The sequence below is a fragment of the Lacerta agilis genome, chromosome 12 (genome assembly GCF_009819535.1).
Source record: "Lacerta agilis isolate rLacAgi1 chromosome 12, rLacAgi1.pri, whole genome shotgun sequence".
In the NCBI taxonomy this organism is placed as follows: domain Eukaryota; kingdom Metazoa; phylum Chordata; class Lepidosauria; order Squamata; family Lacertidae; genus Lacerta; species Lacerta agilis.
In genome coordinates this window covers 15,735,578-15,762,903 of record NC_046323.1, presented here as the reverse complement: position 1 = coordinate 15,762,903, position 27,326 = coordinate 15,735,578, and the positions used below count along the sequence as shown (strand labels likewise).

Sequence of the window (27,326 nt, the reverse complement as noted above, 5' to 3'; positions counted from 1 at the left end):
TTCTCTGACCCAAGGATGTACATTTCACCGGGGCCGTCTAAAGTCCCCTTGTAATCAATGCGCTCCGTAGCAAGAGCGCTGTGGATCAGGTTGCGTTTACATTTGTTTCATTTTAAAGCTGGGCTCCTTCAAAAGTTTTTGCTATTTAAACGTCCCGGCTATTGGGAAGATTAAAAGGGAGGCCCCGCCCAGTTGCCCGCTGTAGATGCGAGGAGCACAGCCCAGTTTTAAAAACCGGGAGCAGCGCGTTTCCATCAGGGTTTCCAAGTGGGAAGAGGAGAGGATACATAACGCGCGAGGATGGGCTCCCGTTGCACCAGCCCCTCTCTAGGCAAGGTGGAGAGCTGCCGCTTTGATTTACATGGGAACAAAAGCTCAAGAAAAAGGGATAGGAGGGGCTCCCTCCTCCCTCGATTGCTTCGCTTTCCTAGCAGGGAAAGTCCCCGGCAGAAGGGCTCGTTTTGGCACCGCAGAGCGCCAAGCCCCGGTTCGTGATCTCCTTTGCGCGGCTGGAGGAGAGGGAGATCTCTCTGTATTTTCGGGGAAGAGAAGGTGCAGAAAGCTTCTTGTCAACAGGTTCCCGGAGGGCCAAGGCAAAAATACGCCTCGCTTCCCAGTTTGTGGCGCGTCGACCTGGAGCGCCAAGTTCAAGTAAAACATTCATAATGAATTTAGAGCACGTGAAGAAAGAAAGGGCTTACCCGACAGAAGACAAAATGCCCACAGAGACGCATTAGCCTGCATAGGACTAGATTACTAATCTGACGTGCAACAGGAGTTTTAGACCCTGCTCTTCCTTGCTCCCATCCCAGTCTAGACGTCTTTCTTTTTGAGTGATGCTAGGGTGTGGCAACCAGCTTCAGCAAATATCCGCCTTGCAGGACTGGGCAACAGACCCATCTGCACAGGACCTGGGTAACTGGAAGGTAAAGTTTAAGCTTGCCAAGCTCCCCAGCACTGGTGTCTGGAGCAGGAGAAAGTGGGCATCTCTTATCTGATAAAAGAGCTTGCCCCCCGCTGACTTTGAAAGAGCCCCTTCCGCATTATTGAAGGCCATCATGCATGTACCGAGCCACTGAAGATCTGGATTCCTGCATTTTGCTTTGGGTCCTCAGTGGAACAATTGCCTGTTTGCCACTTTGGGATGGAGCACAGGAGGCCTTTTAAGTCGCTTTAGACTTCCACATTTTCACATTTAATTATTATTAATTATTATTATTATTATTATTATTATTATTATTATTATTATATTTGCTTCTAAGGTCCTGCTGCAAATTTATTACCAACAAGGGATAGAGGGCACCCCAATGCTCAATTCTCCTTTGCAGAATTCAGCACCTATCATTGCAACACATTTATTAAAAATCATTATATACAGACAAAAGTCTCAGACTCACCCCCCGCCCCACCCCCGCAATAAAACTAATGCTTTGTTTTAAAGTCTTTTGCCACCTCGGCATTGTCTCATAATATTTATAGATTGAGCAAGGAGTTACAACACTCAGTTCAGAACGGCTGAAAAATACATTCACCACCTACCAATAAATATATATTTTGATGTACTCTCAGCATCAGAATCCACTTTGAAGTTGTTTTAAATAAAGAACTCCCAACACGCACCGGCTTCAGACACTCAACTGCACTGCCATGACTAGAACTACACAGAATGTTTTGTCATAGTCCACAATATATCTAGACAACACAGAGCTGTACATTTAATACTGGGTTTTTGCTACCTTTGTAAGATTCCTTCACTGCCATAACTTTCTGCCAAGTCATTTAAAATCTCCCCAGAAAAAGCAAGGCTTACGTCATTGAGCCAAGTTTGGTTTTTGCATACATCATGAAGAAATATTCTATTGATAAAGCCTCCACTTTGAATATTTCCACTATTCAGCTACAACAATAGATCCAATAGGGTAGTAATTTTTTCAAGAAGCACCTAACTCTTCCCTCAAACTGCTTGGTAGTGCACAGCACTTACGCACTGGCCTGATTGTACAACATTTGCTTTATTACCTCCTCCTTCCCTGGCCCTTTCTAAAAGCCACACTTAAAATCAAAATGATGCTTAGAGACTCTCCCTCGCTGTCTCCTTAGCTGGGGGGGGGGGGCAACAGGAGGCGATGGGGGGGGAAGAGGCCAAGACATTTTGGAGTGTTACCCAGTTTCTTCCCTTTTTTACCTGCAGAAGTCAGTCAAAAAGCTTTGGCACCTTCTATGGAATTGCACAAGAACATTTTTTTCAAAAAGGTGGGAAGGTAAAGAGTTCCTTTGGCAACATTTGTGCAAAAGACCTCCGCACCACCACTGAAATATTATAGCCAAGTCAAGTTCTAACACAGAGACTAGGGCTTAAGAACTGGTATAGAAAGCATAGTAGCCCATGCCTTTGGAAGTGTCTTTGCCATAGTCCTCAGCATTAATGTCCTCACACTTCATCGTCGGGGAGTTTTCGTTGCTGGACGTGCTCGGGGAGAGTCGCCGCCTTTTGCAAGCGCCAGTGTAGACCCCAGAATCGTTTGAATCTAGAGATTTTATGGATGGCGGCGTCTCTATCCAGGACGACCCCATTTCTTCTTTCACTTTCTCCTTAGAAAGCAGGTCTTCAGAGAAACCTGGGGGGCTTGTCCTGGAGGCCCAAGGTAAGCCAGCAGACATTTTCCTCTGGTAAGAGCCTCTGCTCCCCCATCCAGCCATGGAAGAGAACGTAGGGTCAGGGTAATAGCCCAAGGCATGGGATGTCTGCAGGGGGAGGGACTTGATGCCATAAGGAAGTAATGTACTAGGAGAGTAGTCTGTTTCATAAGAGTTCATGTCCAGTTTGTTGGCCCCAGACTGCTGGACTGGAGTGACAAACCATCTCTGGGGAGGATTGGCCACCTCTTCGTTCTGCTGAGGCGAGAGGAGGCCATTTGTCTGAGGCACAGTTCTTTCCCCGTTATAAAATCTAGTCGGTGGCAGGTTGTTGACAAATTGTTCCTGGAAGAAGGGTTGCACGCTGTACCGGGCTCCTGGGACAATCTGGTGGGATCTAGGAGAATCCGTGGGAGATGGAGTTAATCTGTCATTTTCTGAAGCTGTGTACATGCTACAAACACAAGAGAAAAACGCCTAAGATATTGTTCTTTACCATTTAGGATGTTGGCATTAACATGCAAGGAGGGAGGGCTCAGTCCCAAGGGGATCATGCTGGACTGGCCATTATATAGTCAAGATTAAAGTCAACAAATATTAGAGTCCATTTTAATGTATATTTTCTGCTAATTCTCCCAGTTAAGTTCACTTTGAAACGCAATATAAAAAAGTTTAGCTATGTGAGGAACTTTTAAAAAACACAAATGAATATTTGCAGTGGTGTATGTGCAAATTTAGACCTTATTGCAGAATAAAATTTTGTGCTACTTTTACTTTCTGCAAACCTAGTCAGCTGCTTCTGCTACAATTTAGGTAAGTGAAGAGCTGAAATAGTTTCCAATCTAACATTCATTTTCACTTAGATGGGAGACTATTTTTGCTTAGAAGAAAGTTCCATCACTCTCAAGTAAGACACTTTGAAGATTGTTGCTAGCTACTAATACAAAAGCTCTTAAATTCATAAACTCTTTAAAATCCGTACTTTTATAGAATAGAATTATTTGTACCACATAGAGATGAGAATACTACTTACGAATCATAGTTGTCCCGAAAGCCTTTTGCAAAAGGATTATGGTCAATTTTAAGCTGTGTGATCTGAAAAGTAAAGACAAAATAGTGGTGTCTACTTAGATACCTCAAAATTTGTAAAAAGGAGATAATTTCCTTTACACATGCAAAAAGCAGAGGTACTTATTTTGAAAACTCGATTTCCTAAAGAAATACACAAAAGCTAACAACTATATCTACAGCAGTGGTAAAGCAGATAGATATAGAACTGCTTGAGTGGTATTCAAGTATATTTTACTCTGAGTATACCCATTGAAGTGAACACAACTAAGCTAGGTCCAGGGACATGGGTGGCGCTGTAGTCTAACCCACAGAGCCTAGGGCTTGCCGACCTGGCGGTTTGAATCCCCACGACAGGGTGAGCTTCCGTTGCTCGGTACCTGCTCCTGCCAACCTAGCAGTTCATAAGCATGTCAAAGTGCAGGTAGATAAGTAGATAAATAGGTACTGCTCCGTCAGGAAGGTAAACGGCGTTTCCATGAGCTCGTCTGGTTCGCCCGAAGCGGCTTAGTCATGCTGGCCACATGACCCAGAAGCTGTCTGCAGACAAACGCCGGCTCCCTCAGCCTATAGAGCGAGATGAGCGCCGCAACCCCAGAGTCGTCTGCAACTAGACCTAATGGTCAGGGGTACCTTTACCTTTACTTTTAAGCTAGGTCCATTAATTTCAATGGGTTTACTTGGAGTAAAACTCAGTTGAATACCACCCCTTGCTTCCAGTTAACAGAAGTATTTAAAGCTCCGTTTATCACTCTCTTTTTTGTGTTCCTATTTTACCTCTTAATTTATGGTGTCATAGCACACCCCAGATAAAAGCTATTTAGTATACCAAGCATATTTTATCCTTACATCAGTGTTCTGATACGCAGTCACAGCAATGAATTGCGTTTCAGGGAAGTTAAATGTCTGTGTCTTAGAAGAGTCATTCATGTCCTCAACGCCATCTTCTGTCACTTCCACAATGTGGAGACGAGGCTGATATTTATGCAGAGATTGAAGTACTATCATCTGGAAAAGGTGAACACTGAGTTAGTGCACAATGCTTTTTTAAAAATCCACCTGACATAAGGAAGGAGACTTTCAAATTTTGCAAGCCTTTAATGAGGCACTAGTTCCTCTTATATGTCCCATGTCCACATGCCAATTTACAACTTTTAAAAAATGGACAAGATGTACTGTTGAGATGACTGCAGCAAATTCAGAATTTACTGGATACCTGTTTCAAAAACCCACTGCATCTTCCTTCAGGTTCCAGGAACCACAAATCTTATTTAACTAAGCAAACCAAAATAAAGTGTGCTGTTTTACCTGAGTATTATTATTATTGGCCCCTTTGTTATTAGTTAGTTTTAGTTTTCCAAAGGAGATCTCCTGTCGCATCCAGTGGGCTCCAGTGTTGGGAGATTCCGGATGAACATAAACCTTGTTACCTGTAAGATGAAAAGAAGACTGCGAGAGTCAGGGAAAGGTGCATTTCATCTCTCCTACATGTACTTGTGTGAATTAGACATTTCCCCAAATCAGACCTAACACCAAGATGAAATGCACACTCGTGTGCCACGACAAAGGCAACACTTGCACACAATAATGCACATGGCAGGGTCCATAATAAAACCATGAGCATGAAAGGGAAAGAAGGAAAAATGCTGAGCCTTCCTTTAATTTCATAGCAAGCTGGAGTAAAGGAGTCTTCCAAACCCCCCTTTTTAAAGAGCACAAAGTCACTTTCTGGAGAGGATTCATCTTTACATTCAGAAGTTACATTTCAAAAGGCTGTAAGACAAGGCAATTAATTTCCTTGCCTAGATTTTGCATCTAGATTCTGGATTAAGCAATGAAGGCATGGAAGGAAGTTGAAGGCAAGAGAGAGAAAAAGTCTCCTTGCCTGCCCATTCCCCCACCTCTCCAATGAAGTCTGGTCTCTTACCTTGCATGTTGTTATCGGCTTTGCCACACGTCACCCATTTCCCCCCTTGGAAGCGCCAGTGGTTGGGATCCGCCAAAATCACTTCCACGAAGACGTTGTAGTGGGCGGTGGGGTTGAGGCCCGTGATGTTGAAGCTCAGGAAGGGGAACATCCGCCTGATATTGGAAAGAGAAAGGAAGTGGGGAAGGCGCACATTTAGAAAAAGGGAATCGAGGCCGCATGCATCCCTGAGCCAGGAGCCCCCGCCGATGCTCTTTGGCAGCGCGCTCCGGCCTCGGCTAGCGCCTGGACCGAGAGCGGGAGGCAGATGGCGGCTCCCCTCGCGGGGTTTATATTTAGAGAGAGCCGCCACGAGAGGCTTTGGCTCCAAGTCTCGCTCTTGTGCGAACATCCAGAGCGACGGCCTCGGGAGGAGAGATCGGAAAGGGAAGGGCAGCCTTTCAAATGCAGCACCTCGAAGAAAGAGGGACACCACCACCCCCATCCCAAACAGACCCTGACCCACCGCCGGATCCGAAGGCTTGAATAGTTTCAAACCCTCGCTTGTCTTAGGTTTCATATACCACACGCACAGAATCCCCAGCCTCTTCGGACAGAAACTAATGGCACATTCTGTTTCCCAATCCCGTCCCCAATTCTTTTATTTCAATCAACAATTATGATTGAGGGAATGATAGTGCCGGTTTAGGGAACACAAGAAACGAAATACTTAAATTGTGTGGGGGGTGGGGGTGGGGAAGAAGAGAGATAGAAAGAAACCCTACAAGTATGTCTGTCCTACTTCGAATCAAGCACAAAGGTGATTTCGGTGGGGAAGGTTTCGATCGACCAGTCATTTGTTACAATTGCACTCCGGAACCCCAAATCCCTCAAATCCTGAAATTTGGTTGGCCTCGCTAGTGCTATAAATCCAGGGCGTTGCCTTCCTCCCCCGGTTTAACGTCCCTATTCTAAACTAACGAAAAAGAACCTTATTACGATCGGGTTTTATTTCCAAGCAAAAGCAAGTCCAGGTATCTGGATGCTTAAAAACACCGGCACTACACAGCTCGATTTAAGAAGTTTCTTCTTTAATTTTTTTTATAAAAATCGCATTTTTAAAATTTCTTTTAAAGGCAATTCCTGCCCCCCCCCCATTAGCGTATACTTTTAAGTACATGAACTGAAAAAAAAATGAGTTTCAGAGCGCAAACCTGCGCATGTTAACTTCCTAATTAAGTCCCCCTGTATCCAATGGCGATTACTCTCGGGTAAATGTGCACAGGAAAAACTTTGAGGCGGGGGTGAGAACAATTGTTGACAAACCTGGGAAACCTGGGACAAACCTGATGACAGGCACGCAAACTTCCGAGAGCAAATGCAAACCAACTCGGCTCCGGATCCCTTAAAACTAAACCGAGTTTGCCCAGCTTTCTTAATTTGATGAGATCCCATGCCGAAAGCTCCTCGAGGCGCTCTCTCAAATGGATTAACGTCCCTCCGGGCCATTTCCTCGCAAATCCGATCTGCCCCAAAGCGAGCCGCCCGCCCCATGTCCCGACCCCCCATGAAAGACAAGCAGCGGCATACCTGCCCTGTTTGGTGATGATCATCTCGGTCTGGTGCCGGTGGAACTTGAGCCAGAGCGGCCGGTTGCACAGGAAGACTTGGGCTCGGAGCGCGCCCGCCCCACCGGGCATCGCCAGCGTGCCCAGTCCGCCGCACGAGCCCGCCGCCGACGGATAGGGGCTGTAGAGGCTGCCCGGCGGCGCCCCCTGGCCGTACTGGTAGGCGCCGGCGGCCGCCGCGAAGGGCGTCCTGCCGGCCGCGCTCGAAAAGCCCCCCGGCGGAGACAGGACCGAGCCGTACGGGTAGCGCGCGCCGCCCGACGCCGGGTACATGGAGCCCGGCTGTGCGCCGCCCGCCGCCCCGGCGTAAGGGAACAGGGCGCAAGGGCCGCCCAGCTCGGCGCCCCCGCCGCCGCCCTGTGGGCCGGGCGACTGCAGGTAGTAGCGCTCGGGGCTCAGGCCGTCCAGAGTGTAGCGCGTCGGCGCCGGCGGCAGAGGCTCTTCCTCCGCCGGGCAAGGCGAGCCTTTGCGCCCGCCGTCGGCCCCCGAGGCCGCTTTGGCGGGAACCTGGCCGGCGGCGGCGACGAACGGAGGCGTGTCGGCCGCCGCCTCGGCCTCGCCCAGCAGGCCGGTCGCCGGAGGCCCCGAGGCGCCGCCAAACTTCTTCGCGCCCTTGTCCAAGTCCAGGCGCGGCGGAGACCCCGAGCTGAGGTGGCGCGTGGAGCTGCCGCCGCCGCGGCCGCCCGCGCTCTCCAGCGGGTAGAAGGGGGCGCCTGGCAGGTTGGCCGGGCTGCCCAAGAGCTGCTCCCCCAGCTGCATCGCCTCAGATGAGCCGCCCGCTCGCCCCCCCGCCCCCCAGAAGTCCTCTCAACTCCGAGAGAGCGGCTCTGCCGGGAGGCGCAAAACTAGGCGCTCACTTCGCCTCAGCCGGCAACACAACAACGTCCTTGGTTTCCCTCAAAGACACCGAACGAGGTCTTGGGCCACCTTCTGTGGTAACCTCATTTACAAAAAGAAGAAGCCGCCCCCACCCACCTGACCTTCCCGCCTTTAAATGCCACACAGTTGACTGCGATTGACCAAGCCGGGGAGCGTTTTTATAGGCGCGCGCGCGCACTCCTCTCCTGCAGCCGGGGAGGGGCTTGGAGGCGGCTCCATTCGCCGGCGAACCTCTCCTTTTCTCGCCCACCTATTGGCTGGTCTCGGTGACACTAATTTAATTAGACAGCTACTAATTGGAACAAGTCACCTGCGACTCTTAAGTGCTTTTTAAAATTATTTTTAAAAGATCCCACACCACCACCCCTCAATTCTCCACATGAAACTTTACACGGACTTTATGAGGCGGGGGGGTGAGGAGAGAGAAGCTGCCTGGTATTTATGAGTAGTCCCAAAAACTCTGCGATTAAAGCTTTCCTTAAAATGTAAAAGCGAGGCCTGGTGTGTTTTTTTTGGCGAGGTCCTTTGAAGGCCACAAATCAACTTTCTGAGGGGAGGAGATGAAAAGGGAGCCGACGCCTCAGAGCTCAGCGGGGCCGTCTGTGTCCTAAGCGGCCATTTCCCTCGTCCACGAGGGGGGCCTCGCCTTCCAAAGCTGGCCGGCCTCAGAAAGCTCCCTCAGTAGCAGCGGCGGAAGGCTCCCCTCAGCCCTGGCAGCGCTGGAGGAGGGAAGAGGCGACGGGGCCCATTCCACATCCCCCCTCGAAAAGGCGACGGGCCCGATTAAGGAGTCTCGGGCCGAGTTTGGCCTCTTCCCTTCTGCCCGCATCGAAGCCGTCGCGCCCGCCCCCCCCCTTCCCCGCTTTATATGCCGCGGCAGTTGCGTCGGGATGTGTTTGTGCAAGACCTGCCGAGCACTTCACACCTTCGCCGGGATTTCCTTTAAACCAGGCGGGGGCGAGTCGCGCTCTCGCTTCAGAACACCCTCGCCTCCTTCTTCCCTCTCGCTTTGAAAGGGGGAGGGAGGGGGAGAGAGGAAGAAAGAGAAGCGCTGGGGGGGGGGGAGAGGACAGGGGAAGGGGAATGGGTTTGCCTCGGCAATTGGCTGCTGCTGAAAACAAACAAACAGATCTGGCTTCCCTCGTCTGAAGGAATCAGGGAGATACTGTATAGATGTTCCGCACAGCCCGATTACTTCTTTCTAGGCCCGAGAGAATCGGACGGCTAACATAACTCGCTTCTTTCCAGTTCCTTCTCGCAGCGAAAGCGCTTTCCCTTAAGAAATGACGCCTAGAAGCGCAAGGATGAATCTGGTCTGGATCTGGATCGTCTTCTTCTGCTTCGGTTTCGTTCAAGACAGCAAGCAAGAAGGGAGGCGGAATGGTCCGTTCCATGAATAAGAAAGAAGCGAGGAAAGCTCGATAGGGGAGCAGATTTCGCTGGAGATTCAACTGACCCTGTTCAGTTTCAGAGCCCAAGCGGAGGAGAAGCAGGCTGAGGCGGGCAAGCGAGGCTCGCGGTTCTCTTGCGCAGTACTCATCTCAGCGAGGCTTGCGCAAGAGAAAGGCCCGCGGAACCGGCTCCTAAGTTTCCGGGATCTTAGAGAGGAACCGGGATGGGGCGGTTTTGGGGAGATGCTTCGAAACTATTCAGTGTGGTACACTGTCACCTAAAAAAAAACACAACACAAAACAAACACCTCTCTTGCACAAAGGCATCTAGAGGCGCACAAACATTGCATTTGAGAAAGATACGAAGGGACGATGGCAGAGCAAGAGGTGGAGCTGCCGAGCTGGTCCGGCGGCCTATTCTTGAAACTGCTTCTAGCTGAGTCTCTTATTTCATTCCGTCGCGAAATAGCTTGATATTTGAAAATGGAAACAGGGACAGGAATGAGGAGTTCCAGTACGGAGCGCAACAACAACAAAATCCCAGTTCGAATTTGCTCTCTCTTCCTCAAGTCTTTATTTGTTGCAAACCCGGGCATATTAGGAGTCCGGGCGTCGGCGCTTTGCGGATATTAGGCCGATGCAAGTTGTTATAAAATATTTCATTTGCATAGGAAGAGATTAAACCTGTTGATCTGAAGACCTACCGATATTCGTATCAACAGGTTTAATCCCCTCTGTTTCTGACAGAAGGGAATAAACGTTTTATCTTAGTTCTTTCTTTTTTAAAATCAGTTTTCAAAGGGACTTCAAAAGCTACCCTTTGCCCATCTTCAAACGTGCTTACATTTCTTTAATGCCTGAAATTTTAACATCGCAATTCCTAAACCTTGAAAAAACACCTTAGCATTGATAAATAGTAAATAATAGCAAAAGAAGTTCCTTCCCCGTTCCGTTTTATAAAATAATGATTACAGACGGATCCTAACCATGCTTAGATAGAAACGATTTCTACGGATAGCCGTGGAATTTACTCTCAAGTAACCCCTTGAAGTTAGTTCATTCTTTCACTGCGAAAGCAGCTTATCTTGTCTGCAGATAATTAGTCTCTTTTCCTTTAAGCCACAACATTTGGCTTGTAACACACGTTTGTTGGTGGTTCTTAAATATATTTGCACCGATTCCTCCGAAACAGAAGCAAAAGGAGTACTCTATCCTTCCAAACAACAAATAGCAGGGAACAATGTTTTGGATCGGGGCGATGAACAAGGAACAGAAGTTTTGTCTTGCTGTTTACTCTGGCACTAACTTTAGTTGCCAAATCAGAGACTTCTCCGACTGAAAGCGATGCCCTTTGGGACTATGTTGAAAAAAGCTCAAGATGAAGGCTGCATTCTTAAACAGTCTCAACTGGGTGTTAAAGGGGGACATACTTTGGAGTAAACATGTATAGGACTGGGCACCACAGGAAATAGTTTCAGACGATATCATTGGATTTATCGCTCCCCTTCTTCCCAGCTTGTAGCTACTGCAAACGTACATACACTACTCTTGTTAAAATTTCCAGTTATTTGGATTTACATAGTTTTAAAAGTACACATTTAAATAAAAGGCAATGTTATTCTGGTTTCTTTCTTTCTTTCTTTCTTTCTTTCTTTCTTTCTTTCTTTCTTTCTTTCTTTCTTTCTTTCTTTCTTTCTTTCGGGACCCTAAATCCATAAACGTGCTCCTACAGTCTAGAGTCTCCACCCGGGATTTACAGCAAATTTGTTCAGAACTCAAAACTAACGGTCAGTTAAGCAATAATACATAGCTGTTAGAATGAGAAGGTCATTAGCGTCTGCTTGTAACCTACTCGCTCTTTGCAGCCCGATCTATAGAACCGCCCCATATATTCCAGCAGAAGCTACTTTCAACTACTGTACAGACACATGAGGTTGCATTTAAAAGCTGCATTTTCCGGCACACTCCGTTGCAAGGACACTCTATTGCGTTGTAGGTTGAACCGCTGGGATGAAATTTCCTTAGACCCAGTCGCAGTTGAAGCGGCTGGTAGTCATAAATTTATTTTTTTATTAAAGATTTTCAAAGGTAGTACAATGTCTCTCTCAAGTTTTTCCATATAACAATAAATTTATAACCAAAGTCACAAGGAGGGAACAGAATGGTTTGCTTACAATGCTCAGTCAATCAGGACCTTGGAGAGAGGCAGAAGCAAGCCAAGTCAGGAACGACTCCGCGTTTCTGGTTTCTACAAAATAAAATAAAAAATTCCTTCCAGTAGCACCTTAGAGACCAACTAAGTTTGTTCTTGGTATGAGCTTTCGTGTGCATGCGCACTTCTTCAGACCTTTTAAACTTATTTCGTACCTCCTTTCGCTGTTTACGAAGCAGAGCGATATGTCTAACTGCGTCATGTGTTCCTTTCCTTTTTGCTTGCATTTTGGTTAAACTAATCTTTCTTTGGTTAGCATCCTCCCCATGCTTGTTTGACAAAGGTGCTACGGGGGGGGGGGAGGTATTTAATCTGGCATTCATTTGAACCAGAAAGAGCCCTCTGTAATGCAACCTTGACTGCCAAGTTTAAACTGTAATACCTTCCCTGCAAAGACCTCCATGGATTTTTTTTTGTCCTGAGGGCTAGGAAAATCCTAACCCATTTTATGGAATTTGCACACCCAGGATGGAGAATTGGGACAGGAATCTGTCTTACTCTTTTTTGGATGCTCTAGTCTAAACTGACCCAGGTTATGGGTGTAATCCAGAACCACTATTAACCACAGAGATCTGGCTGCTGGCTGGAGGCAGCCTGCAGACTTTTGCAGATCCAGTCCTGTACACAGTGGCCTTGCCTTTTTACTAAATTCTTACCAAATCCTGACACATCAGATACAATACACTGGATAAAGTGGACTCTAGTCCATGAAAGCTGATGCGGTAATTAATCTATTAGTCTTTAAACTGCCTCAATGACCTTCTCTCTGTGTGTATGTTATCTAGACCACCAAGCTGTTCTAGGAGGAAAACTAAGCAAGTAGTGTGAGGAATGCTGCAAGATCAAATCTTGACAAACCACCACCATAAACAAAAATAGTGAACTTCCAAAATCTACAGTAGAGTGACATATTAATTACGCCAACCAAAATGACACCAAGCAGTGTGCAAGCTTTGAGTTCTCCACAATTCTTCTTCAGGCCAGAGGGAAACCAAAGCAAGGTGGGTGGGAAGAAGAGAAAAATATATATATTGGCTGATGTTGAAGCCATGGAGTCTGCATCTGGTCACAGTCCACTTTCAAGATGAAGTGCCGTAGGCATGCCTAGTACATGAGGCTCAGCTAGGTGCTCTGCAGGTTTCAGGTTGCACCTAAGGGTGCTGGAGAGAAGGAACATGCCATGGCTGACCTGTCTCTTCTTTAGGAATATAATCTGATATCAAATATCTGCTGGGAAGCCTTAATTACTTTTTCAAACCCAGTAACTTGTGCAGACCACATTTAACTCAGTTCCGGATTCCATAATAATCCTGCCATCATGCCCTGCCTGTGAACTGTCTAAAGCAGTGGTTCCCAATTGGTGGTCCAGGGATACCAGGAAGTCTGCTTAACCCAACCAGGGGGTCTGGGGCACCATTCACATAACAAAAACTACCATAGAGGTATCGTTCCCCCCCAAAAAAGTAGGGGGTCCATGGCTTGGCTTTTGAAAGACAGGAGGTCCGCAGTACATAGCTAATTGGGAACCACTGGTCAAAAGCATCTGCCTATCTAGTGCTAGGAAAATGGATTCTTATTACTGTATGTACTAATAGTACTAATGTCTGAGACACAGCAGTAAAGGTGTTGGCAGCTACAAGCATTCCACATCACCCAATGCCACAGTCCCTTTTAGTTAAACCTGAGTACAGTGTGACTTCCGCTGGCATTGCAGGGCAAAGTTTGCAACTGGGAGCATCTACTTCCGGGTTAGCAGAGCTCGTAACCCAAAGCATTCGCAAGGAGGACGGTACGTAACACGAGGTTCCACTGTATTACTCAGTTCAGAAGCCATTTCTGTATTCCTTCTTCACCTAACAAAAGGTTCTTAGCAAACAAATTCAAAAAGTGAAATATTTTCACAGACTCATCTCCACCCACCTGTTGAGTTTCTGCCTGGGACACAGCTGTTAATGTCATGTCAGGACCCCTGGATGGTGACTCTTATGTTTAGTCCTTCCTTAGGATTATTTTTTCAAGAGGCTCAGAGTGCAAACACGGTTCTAATGGGACACACTCAAGGCTCTGAACAGGTCAGTTAACTAATCCACACTTCCTAATTTTAAACATAATGTTTACTTGGAAGCAAGTCTGAAGCCTAATAGGGCTTTTCAACTGCATATTATTTCATAATCTATATTTTATATTTCTCCATATTGTCCATAATATTTGTTACATTACAAGTGTTATTAGAATCCTGATAATGTTTTCATCTGCTTACAGTGGTCTCCTAAATAAATTATAACTTTTCCTCATTCTTTCTTGAAGTTTCTGTCTTCTTGGTTCCTGAGCTTTCCGGTCAGTTTTGCCATTTTGGCATAGTCCATCAGCTTGGTTTGCCATTACTCTCTGGTAGGGACTTTGTCTTCTTTCCATCCCTGGGCTAGTAACATCCATGCGGCTATTGTCGCATACATAAAAAGTATCTTCTGCTCCTTTGGGATGTCGGTACCTACAATTCCTAATAAAAAAAGCTTCTGGTTGTTATTTTTTTACAAAAGCTATTTTGAACATTTCCCCCCAATTCATTATATATCATTTCCCAGAATGCTTTTTTTACCTTACATGACTACCACATATGGTAAAGGGTACCTTCTTTTTCTTTACATTTCCAGCAGGTATTTGTACTTGTCTTATACATTTTTGCTAACTTAAGGTAAAGGAACCCCTGACCGTTAGGTCCAGTCGTGAACGACTCTGGGGTTGTGGCGCTCATCTCGCTTTACTGGCCAAGGGAGCCAGCATACAGCTTCCGGGTCATGTGGCCAGCATGACTAAGCCGCTTCTGGCGAACCAGAGCAGCACACGGAAACGCCGTTTACCTTCCCACTGGAGCGGTACCTATTAATCTACTTGCACTTTGACGTGCTTTCAAACTGCTAGGTTGGCAGGAGCAGGGACTGAGCAACGGGAGCTCACCCCATTGCAGGGATTCAAACCGCCGACCTTCTAATTGGCAAGCCCCTAGGCTCTGTGGTTTAGACCACAGCGCCACCCGCGTCCCATCCACCGGTGCATCATTTTCATCTGATTTTCTTTCAGCGTACAACATCAGTAATTTATAGTTTTGATGAAATGTAAAGAATAAGAAAAAAAGAAGAAGCAGTAAATAAAACCACTTAGTAAAATTTCAACAGAACTCTTTTTGGGGAAGAACTGCCTTTCTCATGTATGTGTTTTCTCAAGCACTGAGGGTTTGAGGGAGAAGCTTGGAGGGGGGTATTTGAAGGTGTGCTCCCACCCCATCAGCAAAAGAGTGGCAGAACTGAACCTTTCTCAAGATCTGCAAACCCTATTCTTCAAACCTCTGTGGAGGTTTGAAGGAGAAGCCTGGAGAGGACTGTTTAAAGGCCTGGTCCCACTTACCCATCAGCTACAGGGGCAGATGGGCACTCACTGCCAGCCCCAGTATCAAACCCCATGGAGGTTTGAAAGTGGTTCGCTTTTGACAAATGAAAAAAATAAAAATAAAATAAAAAGAAAGTGGTTCGCTTTGAAGTCCCAACCGACACAGCATCATAAGGAAGCATACCTGACATCACTAGGACATCAGGTGATTGACAGGTGGGCAGCCACAAGCATTTGTTACCTTTGGCCTGCCCAGCTTGGGGGAAATAAAGATCTGGCTGTCCTGCCAGAAAAGATTCCACACCGCTTTTGTAAGAGATAGTGAAGTTGAGTTTGGAGTAAACTGTAATGATGGGGGGTTGGCAAGGTCCAATGGGGGGGGGGCAGGCCGCGTTAGTGAGCAATGCAAACAGGGGTGGCAGCTCCTAGGACTCCATATTTTTCCAGTTTCTTCCATCATAGTAAACTCATTTCTTGTTTCATAAAACACCTGTGGTCTCAGCTTATTCTAAATACTCTCATGATTAGAAAATTGATAATCATGCTACCTAAGGAAGTTTTCAGAGAAACTCCAGGGAAATTTTGGAGGCTATCTGAGAATGGCCAGTCTGGCAAAGAAGTAATTTCTTATCTGGTGGTGGCAAGTTCCTCAAATAGGGAAAGTGAGGGTACAAGAGATGGGTATACTCTTGTACGCACAACAAGAGATGTTGTGGCCAAGTTGCTCTGCCCCAGATACCCAGGGACCAAGGGTGGCTGGAATGTGACTGTTACAGAGTTAAATGACAATTCTACAATATCTGCAATTCTGCACCAACAAGGAAGAAATATTAATTCAGTTATTCTTTAATTACAAGGAAAAGAATACATGGCAGCCACTAATGGCTTGATTATATTATTAATTATCACATAGTTCTGTCTCAAATGATGTGTCTTAAAGCAAAACTCTTTAAGAAGTTGAAAATTAAATGACCCTGATCCTGTAAAATATTTGATTAACACTCTTCATTTTATGCATTATGAATCATTGCACTGAAGCAAAAGGCAATTTAAAACGGACATATGCTTTTGCAGGATAGGTTCCATAGGGTTTAAAACGTCAACTAGGATGAAATATATTTCAAAGTTGCAATTGTCAATTAAATCTGTTTCCGATTTAAAATCAGAGACAATGACCCTATTCCCCATATATATAGTAATTCTCCTCTAAATCTGGTTATTTTCTCTTTCATTTTTATTGTTTTTCTCTTTAATTTTTATTAAGTTTTTACCTTCTGTATCTGTTTATATTACATATTTTATACATACATGCATATTTTATATTACATACATGCAGCTATACGTTTTGATTTAGCTGTACTATTTTGTACAGTCTTCTAGAAAAATATAAATTTTGTAATCTTCCTGAACTGACTTTTCCCTAACTAGACATGACAAAAGAAAAGCTAGAATAATAGAATCCTAGAGTTGGAAGAGACCACAAGGGCCATCCAGTCCAACCCCCTGCCAAGCAGGAAACACCATCAAAGCATTCCTGACAGATGGCTGTCAAGCCTCTGTTTAAAGACCTCCAAAGAAGTAGACTCCACCACACTCCTTGGCAGCAAATTCCACTGTCGAACAACTCTTACTGTCAGGAAGTTCTTCCTAATGTTTAGGTGGAATCTAATAAATATAAAGGGACCCAGGTGGCGCTGTGGGTTAAACCACAGAGTCTAGGGCTTGCTGATCAGAAGGTCGGCGGTTCGAATCCCTGCCACGGGGTGAGCTCCCGTTGCTCGGTCCCAGCTCCTGCCCACCTAGCAGTTCGAAAGCACATCAAAGTGCAAGTAGATAAATAGGGACCGCTCCAGCGGGAAGGTAAACGGCGTTTCCGTGCGCTGCTCTGGTTCGCCAGAAGCGGCTTTGTCATGCTGGCCACATGACCCGGAAGCTGTCTGCGGACAAACGCCGGCTCCCTTGGCCTATAAAGCGAGATGAGCGCCGCAACCCCAGAGTTGGACACGACTGGACCTGATGGTCAGGGGTCCCTTTACCTTTTTAATAAATATAAGCACCATTAAGAAAGAAAATGTAATGGGTATTAGCTGCGCTAAAATCACAGCTAACCTTTTTCCTAGTGTGGAAACTCCTCCCCTACCCCTGGAGGGTTCTTAGATTTTTAAATAGTTGCACAACAGACAGGTGAAATTAGACAGGTAAAATAACCCCCTCCTGCACACACACATGGAGATGCAATGCAGCTTGCAAAGTCACAGAAGTCCACAAAAGTTTTCTCCTTCTCACACATAGATACAAACGATTAACATAGCTACTCCTTTGCACCATGGAAGGTACGAGATTTCACTATACGAAGTACAGTAGACATTTTTCATCTATATACCTGCCAATTAAGAACTGCGCTTCATGTGGCTGATAAAGGTGCATTTCAGTCAAGGACTGTAGCAGGAGGGGGTAAATCTGTGGCTGTTCAGATACTGCTGGACCACAACTCCCATCAACCCCAGTCAACATGGCCAGCTGATAAAGCGGTTGATTCTAGTCCATGAAATCTTATGCCACAATAACTGTGTTAGTCCCTAACAGTACTTTGTTGCTGTTTTTGCTTCAATAGACCAACAGGGAGATGCCTCTAGTCCAAGGATAGGTACCTGTGACCTTCCAAGTATTGTTAGGCTGCAGCTCCCATTATTCCCTAACCGCTGGCCATGTTGACTGGGGCTGATGGGAGTTGTGGTCCAGCAGTATCTGAACAGCCACAGATTACCCCCTCCTGCTACAGTCCTTGACTGAAATGCACCTAGCACTTCCGATAAAGAATGAACATAGTGATGTTATTCCCTGCATAGTATTTTCACTCCAGGAATAGCTATTATATTCTGAGAGAGCGGGGTCCGCTTCTACTTAGCAACAAATGCTATTTCCAATTGATGAATATTCAGGAATTTGCAACAACAGTGATCTAGCCAGAGACTAAGGAAAACCATCGAGACCAGTATCATACACTGCCTGGCACAACTAGCCTGCTCAAGTCATCTGGACTTGTTTGGACTCATCCAATCCCTTGTCCTACAACCGCTGCTGGCATAAGATGCACTTCTGTTGCTCATTTATGGCACTTTGTATAATCAGATTGATAAAAGTTTATTTCCCTCATTATCTGGGTAGGGAAGTGGGAGTAGGGAATTCTGCCATTGCACAGGCAGTGAAATGGCATGACCTTCATTTCCCCCAGAGGAGGCTTTTACATGCACAACCATGTTCATCCTTTAGACACCAAGTTATCAAATGTGAATTTTGGCACTGTCCTGATCTTATGACCACATGACAGAGATCCACATATAAACAATTTTTAGAAATCTCATTTTTAACCAAGGTTGGTGTTTGACTAGTGCTGGTTGTAATTTCCCCCCTCTATTTCATTGGGCCACGATTCTCCTTCGTTACACTCTCGTCATTCAATGTCTCCAGTTTCCTTAATTGGATCCATTTCACTTTGTGTTTTTAGATCTCTGCACACTTGGACTCCTCCTCCTTTAGCTTCCCTTTATTGTCATTCTTGCATTGCTAGTCTTTCTTGTGTCTAACTCTCAAGTTTTGTGTGTGTCTGTCATCTCTCTGTTCTGGAACTCACTGCTTCTTGAATTTCACACCTCTCCTTCCTTCCAAGTGTTGAAGCAGCATCAGAAAACCAGAGCCTTTAATCTCAGATCACTTCCTCTCGGCCTTCATTTCTATCCGTTTTGTTTCTTTTGAAAGTGTCAGAGGAACTCTGGAAGTTCTTTTATACCAAGTTTGACCAATGATTCATCTAGCTCAGTAGTGTTTACATTGATTGGTAGTGGTTCTCTAGGTGTTTCTCATAGCTCTGGAGAACAGGAGACCTACTGCAGGCAAAGCAGATGGCCTTCCCCCGAACAAACTGGGCAAGATTTGTTGTGGTGTAGTGCTCTGTGTGTGTACATCTCAACTCATGTGCCATGAAAAGATCACCACATGGGGATGGGAAGCCCACAATCTATTTGTCCAGTCTGTTCCCGAGACAACAAATTCAAAGTAGAGCAGAAATACAGGTTTCTCGTCATGTTCAAAGTTCTTCCCATACACAGGTGAAGTAATTTTTACAACTACAGTCGTATCTTGGTTTTCGAACAGCTTAGTTCTTGAACGTTTTGGCTCCTGAAGGCTGCAAACCCATGACTGTTCCGGTTTGTGAACTATTAGATAGATAAAACTTTATTCACATTAGCCAATGGTCATAGCAACAATAAAACATTACAATGTATACAGAAAAGAGAATTTGATCTAAAAGCACATTTTAAAATCCTGAATCATCAATGAGTTAGTGACTTTTATTCTAATCGCCCCTGCTATGAACCTGGCAACCTTAGCCATTATCTGCTCATTTTGGCCTGATAGAAGAAAGGACATTATGGCCGTGGTTGGGCGCCCTGGGGTGGTTAATAGGAGTGGGGTGATGATCTCATTCCTCAGATCTTTAGAGAGGGTGCAAGACAGGAGGACGTGTTTTGTGAACTATTTTTGGAAGCTGAACATCCGACGGGGCTTCCAATTGGCTGCAGGAGCTTCCTGCAGCCAATCAGAAGCCACACTTTGGTTTCTAAATGTTTTGGAAGTCTAACGGACTTCTGGAATGGATTCTGTTCAACTTCCAAGGTATGAGTGTACTCTGTACTATTATCATCCCCATTTTTATGGATGGGTAATTGCATGTGAGTGAATTGCCCGCTCCCAGGTTGTGAATCCACAGCAGACGTAAAAGTTGAATTAGAACCTTCTTGGGTTATAGCCTGGCTTCTTAAGCATTGAAACTATAACACATTTTTGTTCACTTTGACAGCTCTGAAGCCAAACTTGAAGGACAGCAGAAAACACACATCTCCTTTGAAAGGAAATTCTATAGCAGGGTAGAATGGTTAAACTTTGAAGTTAGTTGTTTCATGTTGCCATATTAGTGTTCTGTGGAGAGTCAATTCATTTGTTAATTGCAGTAATCTGCAGCCATTTAGAGGCAACAACTGTTCATGCACATTTCAGAAACTCTAACAGTTTGAAGGAACATAGCAAATGACCTGCCTGAGTCAAATTTCCCCTTCCCAATCAGAATTAACATTTTCAGACTTTGCAAATAGAGGAAGCTGTACTAGTTAAATTCAAATTCTTTATCAATTGGTTCACTTTAAGGCAATGCCAATCTTTTGTGGTTGCTAATATTTTAGCTTAAGGGCACGTAACTACAGTTCAGTCAAATCTACAGGTATAATCTACAGGTATAATCTGCTTTTCAACACAAAGGGAAGAGCAATATTTAATCTTAAAAAAATAAAATGATACAAGACATTTATAGAATCTAGGCATACAATAAATTCAATGCATAGGAATGCCAACTGGATCTGTCACTGTGTCTTAAACATCACTGTGACACTAAGCTGGTGAAACTTTGCAAATCATTTGCTCCCCGTTCCAGGATAAGCTGCATTCACTTACTGACTTTCAGAGTTTGTCCTCATCAAATAATAGCAACTAATCACTGATTGGTACACAATAGTATAGACTGCTTTATGGGGATTTCTTTGGCTCATAAGCCTTTATGCACATTGGATGACAAAATATTTAGCATGCAAATCTTTAAGAGAAAGTTGAACAAAGTTACAGCACAGAGGCACTAGTGGGCACCATTATGATTTGTTCGTGCTCTTCTAAAATGTGCAGCTCTTTTAAGATTTTCTGTCTCCTAGCTCACAGAAAACGAACTGTTCTTTTTCTGTTTGAATGGTCTCATGGGAAAGAGAATGACAGCACAGAGAAGGAAAGTACTTAGGTCGAGCTGGCAGAGCCTAAAAATGGAAGAAAAGAAATCTAGTCTGTATGCACTGTGTGTAGAATTTAATATGCATTGCTATAGCTCTACGAGATGTGCATAGTGACATACATTTTATGTGCAGTTGTATACTATGTTTGGCCCTACAGGGCTGGATTAACCAGTAATCTAAACAAAGTATAATAAGGAATGCATCAAAACTAAACTAATCCTTAATTTGCAGAGCCACAGATCAACCCATGAATATAGATAACTGAGTGCAAATAGGGTGGGCTGTGTGAATGTGATCATTGTGTATCATTGTTGGCTGTGTTGATTCAATAATACAAATATCCTAGGTTTTGTAGGGAATGTCCACAGCTCTGTAATGGACCACACACTTTTCCACAAAAAGGTTCCAGGTTCAATCCATGGAATTGGTGTAGGATTTGATACTTGGGGGTGGTTTTATTTTTGGAGGAAGGGTATCTGAAGACAGACGTTTGGAAAGAGAAAAGTCTGCAGTGGATATAGATTCAAGAAGCTCAATTCAGGGATGGATGATGATGATGATGATGATGATAATAATAATAATACTACTACTACTACTAATAATAATAATAATTTATTTATACCCCACCCATCTGGCTGGATTTCCCCAGCCGCTCTAAGTGGCTTCCAACAAAATATTAAAAAATACATTAAAACATCAGACATTAAAAACTTCCCTAAACAGGGCTACCTTCAGATGTTTTCTAAAAGTCAGATAGTTGTTTATTTCCTTGACATCTGAGGGGAGGGCATTCCACAGGGCGGGCACCACAACCAAGAAGGCCCTCTGCCTGGTTCCCTGTAACCTCACTTCTTGCAGTGAGGGAACCGCCATAAGGGCCTCGGCGCTGGACCTCAGTGTCCAGGCAGAACAATGGGGGTGGAGATGCTCCTTCAGGTATACTGGGCTGAGGCTGTTTAGGGCTTTAAAGGTCAGCACCAACACTTTGAATTGTGCTCTGAAATGTACTGGGAGCCAATGTAGGTCTTTCAAGACCAGCGTTATGTGTTCTCTGTGGCCGCTCCCAGTTACCAGTCTAGCTGCCACATTCTGGATTAGTCGTAGTTTCCGGGTCACCTTCAAAGGTAGCTATTAGTTATCCGTGGGCTAATTATTTGTTAGCGTAAGGAATGCATTTACTTGCGCTATTTCATTTGTTCTTTGGGTTAGCCACCCAAAATGTTTTATACCTTAGGAGGTTTCCCCACTCCTAAAAATTCAACAACTCTTTAAATCGCTGCCTTACAAAAACCTGGTAAACTCCACTGGTTTTTATTTGATTTTGAGGCCTTATTATTCATTCTAGTTTAAATGCCTTGCCGCACTAACTAATACAGAGAGCTGGCTGTTTCTGCAAGCAGAGTGTCAGCGGTTAAAAGGCTGTTTAGGAGAGTGTGCTAGGGAATACAGAAATTTACTTGGAAACAGTGAGCAGGACCAAAGGAGGAGCAGCTGGGTCAGGTGGCTTGCAGCCCTTTCTCTCATAGTATGGGCTTCAGTGTGTGACAGCAGAGCTTGTATGTCTACATTAATTATTATAATTAGGGTGGTTCTTTCTCTAAAGTTTCCAGATCAGTTTTGGTGCCCTTTAACGGTTTTCTTTCTTTTAATGTCATTAGGTGGACTGACTTAAGGGAGGTGTGTTGTTGTTTTTTGGACACTTATTGTTGCTATCTTTTCTAATATTGAGCAGAGAGACTGGTATTTCAGGGAAAATCCCGTAAATCTTGGGAGGACCCCTTCAATAAAGCCTAATCATTCTGAGACACAAATACAGAAAACCTGGGGGGAAATCCACAGAGAGACGATTTTTTGCTAGCTAGGGGGCAGCACTTGTATGTGTGGAGAGGTCACCATAGCTTGTTATTTTTCCTTCCTGTGTTTCTTCCTGTCTGTGTGAGTGGAGAGGAAGACAGCTGTTAGAGGAAAGGGTTTCTGGGTCCAGGTCATACTATCTTAGGACCTTACTTAAATCTACTTTTTCTGGTCTATGATTGTGCACCTGTGAAACAGGCACAGAGCAGAGTTGGGTTTGGTCTGTCCATCTGTAGTTGGTGCATTAAGAGTTAACTGTCCGCCTGGTTGGCTTCTGCATGTGGAATAAGGGGGCATCATCCCCTTTTGCCCTTTGCTAGGCAGCAAAATACCTTGGGGTGGCCCTGCTGCAGACAAGGAACTGCTCTGCCTTCAGGAAGAGGACACCCACTGTGGATGGAGTTAAAAGGCAAAGTGGAGAGTCAGGAAGGATCACATTTGTGTTGGAAGCAAAAGCCATCTAAATCATCAAGAGACCAGCTTGGATGGCCACCGAGAGATTTTGTCAAGGGTTTTAGACAACTAAAATCAATTCATCCACTTTATCTGTTTTGAACATACTGGAGAGGCAGCTAAAGATGTCACAAATGGTTAGAGTTGCCTGGAAACCTTCAAGGTGTCAATTGACTGTATTTTTAGGTACAGGAATGTTACATGGACACGCCAGTTTCACCAGTGATTTGGAAGGAAAAAAAGACTAAAAACAAAACAAATGGACTTGGCAATATGCAAGGGAATAAAAATATCATGAGAGTGAAGCTGAGTTGAAGCAGGGTAACTCAAAATCAATATTTTGCTTTTAAACTCTTAAGGGGAGGCCCAGGAGGGCTGCACTCATTTTGTCCTCCTTACTTATTATCCTCAGAGGATTGGCTGAAAAGTGTCAAGATGACTCCATACTTACAGCTAGGACATTCCTCGCTGACAAGCCACTTGTTAGACTATTTGGCTGCTGCTTCACCCCTCTAGCATGGGGTTTGTGCAGAGGATAAAATAAACAAAACAAAGCCCCAAACTTTGAACAGGTGGAATGTGCTCAATACAGTGGTACCTCTGGGTACGAACTTAATTCATTTTGGAGGTCCATTCTTAACCTGAAACCGTTCTTAACCTGAGGTACTACTTTAGCTAATGGGGCCTCTTGCTGCCGCTGCGCCGCCAGACCACGATTTCTGTTCTCATCCTGAGGTAAAGTTCTTAACCTGAGCCTGAGGTACTACTTCTGGGTTAGCAGAGTCTGTAACCCGAAGTGTCTGTAACCCGATGTGTTTGTAACCCAAGGTACCACTGTACCACCCTCTAGTGTTTAAAGGAGGATGCTTCAAACAGTGATTTTGCACTTTAGGCAGCCTCAGATGGAAGCATCAAAGTGGAATGTGTGGGGACTGGCTTAAAGCACCTGGAAAAGTGTTCTTTGAAGCACTTCTGTCGATGGTGAGCAGTGGTGTGGGAAAGGCGAAAGACATACGGTATGCATTGGGCATAACAACCCAGTGAGGTTGGCTAGGCTGAGAGGCTGCGATGGGCTCAAGGTGACCAACATAGCTGAATGGGGATTTCAACCCTGGTCTCAAAGGTCTTAGTCCAACATTCTAACCACTACACCACACTCATACTTAAAGTGACCACCAACAATTTGAAAGGCATGTGCGTTGACAGCTACAGAATAAACATTTTTAATTTCCCAGGAGACAATGTGTGTTCTGGATGTTATCCTTCATGAGGTCTATTATTATTATTATTATTATTATTATTATTATTATTATTATTATTATTCTTACAGTGGTACCTTGGGTTATAGACGCTTCAGGTTACAGACGCTTCAGATTACAGACTCCACTAACCATCGTGTGGTGGCAGCAGTGGGAGGCCCCATTAGCTAAAGTGGTGCTTCAGGTTAAGAACAGTTTCAGGTTAAGAACAAACCTCGAGAACAAATTAAGTTCTTAACCTGAGGTACCACTGTATTATTATTATTATTATTATTATTATTATTATTATCATCATCATCATCATCATTAGAATTTATATACCGCCCTATACTCCAGGGTCTCAGAGCGGTTCACAAAATAAAATCAATATATAAAACCACAAAATACCTAATAAAAATAAAAACAACAACCCAATAGCCACCCCCACACAAAGCACATTTTAAAAGGGCATAGGATGTAAATCGGATCAACCAAAGGCCTGGTTAAAAAGGAATGTTTTTGCCTGGTGCCTAAAGGTGTATGTATAATAAAGGCGCCAAGTGATCTTCCCTGGGGAGAGCATTCCACAGATGGGGAGCCACTGCAGACAAGGTCCGTTCTCGTGTTGCCACCCTCCGAACCTCTCGAGGAGGGGGCACACGAAGGAGGGCCTCAGAAGGTGATCTCAGGGTCCAGGTAGTTTAATATGGAAAGAGGCAGTCCTTGGGGTATTGCAGTCCTGAGCCGTTTAAGGCCTTTATAGGTCAAAACCAGCGTTATCATTATCATTTCACTGCTGGATCTGTATCTAAGTTTCTTTTTGTTGCAGTGATCCTATAAGCAGCAATGAGAAGACCATCCCAGGAGATTTTTGATAGGCATGTGTGGCGGTTTGAACCAGTTTCACATTTCCAGCTATAACTCAATCTATTATTTATTCCACCCCAACGGTATTTGTTTCTGAGAGCAAAAAACAAACAAACAAAAACACCTCCCCAAATACAATATTCAATTTTTTTAGTAGAAACATAGAGGGTCAAACAAGAAAAATACTACGTCAGCCATCCATTCCCTTTCTTACTCATTTTTCCCTACCTAACATATATGGTTTGTAAAGAAAAAAGCAATTCGCTACAGCACTGCTACTTTAAATTACTGCTTTAAGTCCCTGCAAAGAGTAATAATTTCACAAGTGGAATCATGTCAATTGAACAGCCATCAGCAAGGATTGGGTGTGCCAGGACCTGTCTATGAGTTTGTCAACCCCTAGTAATTGAACCTCATTAACTTCAATTGATTGACTCATATATGGGATTTCAGAAATGTGTTAGTTCAGTTTTTAATCTCACATGGGAAACTGCTTCCCCCACTCATTGGACGTGTATGTGTGTGTGTACTAGGTGGGTTGGTGTTATAGACAGTAAAATAGATATATTTACCATCTTTACTGTTCACATCATGTGTCTGATAGCATAATTTTTTGTGTATGAAAGCGCGCCTGAGATAATTTAGTTAGTCTTTTAAGGTGTTGTTTTAACAGTACAGTAATAGAACAGGTGTTGTTCTAACAGTGCAGCAATAGAATGTACCATGCAAACCTTTAATAAGGTTAGATAAGTGAGAACGTACACATGATGGAGCCTCTATGTTCAGGGACGATAGGGGTGTTCACATGTTACATTCAATGAATGTACAATCTGTGAACATAAATGGTTGAGCAGCACAAATCAATGTATACTCTTTCACACAAACACACGTCTACTTGTGTAGAAACAGCTTGTGCCTGTATTAACTGCAGCACGTGTACAACCTAATATGTCCCCAAAACAATGGAACAACAGAGAGGGAAGCCTGGGTCTTTCATACCCTACTTGTGGGCTTTGGGGAGGCATCTGGTTGGTGTCTGTGAGAAGGAAGATGGAATAGATCAGGGTTTCCCAAACTTGGGTCTCCAGCTGGTTTTGGAATACAGTTCCCATCATCCCTGACCACTGGTCTTCTGACTAGATAGGGATGATGGGAGTTGTAGTCCAAAAACAGCTAATCTATTGTATATTTTGGAAAGTGATTTGTCTGTCTGTCCATCCATCTCTTCTCTATGGTTTTGGCCGCGTTTTGAGATATGATTGCCAAACTTGGCATGAGGGTTTCTGAATCAAGATGCTGGACCAAAACATGACTTTGGTGTGACTTCACCCAATTTTTGTCACGAGGGGTCCCAACTACATTGATATGGACACCTCTGAAGATATTGTTGCCCCATCTGGTGGCACTTCACCCACCCATTTTTGTGTGAGAGCGCCAACCTGCATCAATTTGGATGCCTCTGAAGATCCTGTTGCCCAATTCAGGTTGAGAGTCTTAAGCTGCAGGAGGTGGTATTGGGTTATGCTTGGACAATGGACACCATGTTGAATCAAGATGGTGGACCAAAATAACCCTAATGAAATATGAACTCCTGGTCAAGCCAGATGTTCCCTGGATCAGATTGAAGCCCTGGATGGGTATGATGAGCATGTGCAGGCCTGAAACTCATAAATCACACTATCCATATACAAATCATTTTTGTTGTTGTTGTTTCTTTAAATTCACTGGCAGCATCAGGGCTTTCCGCTAGTCTACTATATGTTTCAGAAAGATATTTGTTTGCTACATATTGGAACCAAATTTTGTATGATTATTCCCAAAATGATGATGATGATGATGATGATGATAATAATAATAGGAGCCAGGTTTTCAGCCATGTTTGGATGCATCTGGGTGCCATTTTGAATCAAGATGGCACTTTGAACCATGCAAAAATGCAATGATTTTTGTTTGTTTGTTTAGAATTCCTGAG

At 44.5% G+C, this 27,326-nt stretch overlaps 1 protein-coding gene across 1 annotated transcript; it reads right to left on the bottom strand.

The window, feature by feature from the left end:
- Positions 1-2,135: 2,135 nt before the first annotated feature.
- EOMES (eomesodermin) lies at positions 2,136-8,237 on the bottom strand. The gene is made up of 6 exons (XM_033165928.1): positions 7,202-8,237; positions 5,633-5,787; positions 5,014-5,135; positions 4,555-4,713; positions 3,671-3,732; positions 2,136-3,091 (listed from the first exon to the last, which is right to left on the bottom strand). Exons 1-6 carry the CDS (start codon positions 7,996-7,998, stop codon positions 2,356-2,358), a joined length of 2,031 nt encoding a protein of 676 aa, XP_033021819.1. The 5' UTR covers positions 7,999-8,237; the 3' UTR covers positions 2,136-2,355.
- Positions 8,238-27,326: the final 19,089 nt, after the last annotated feature.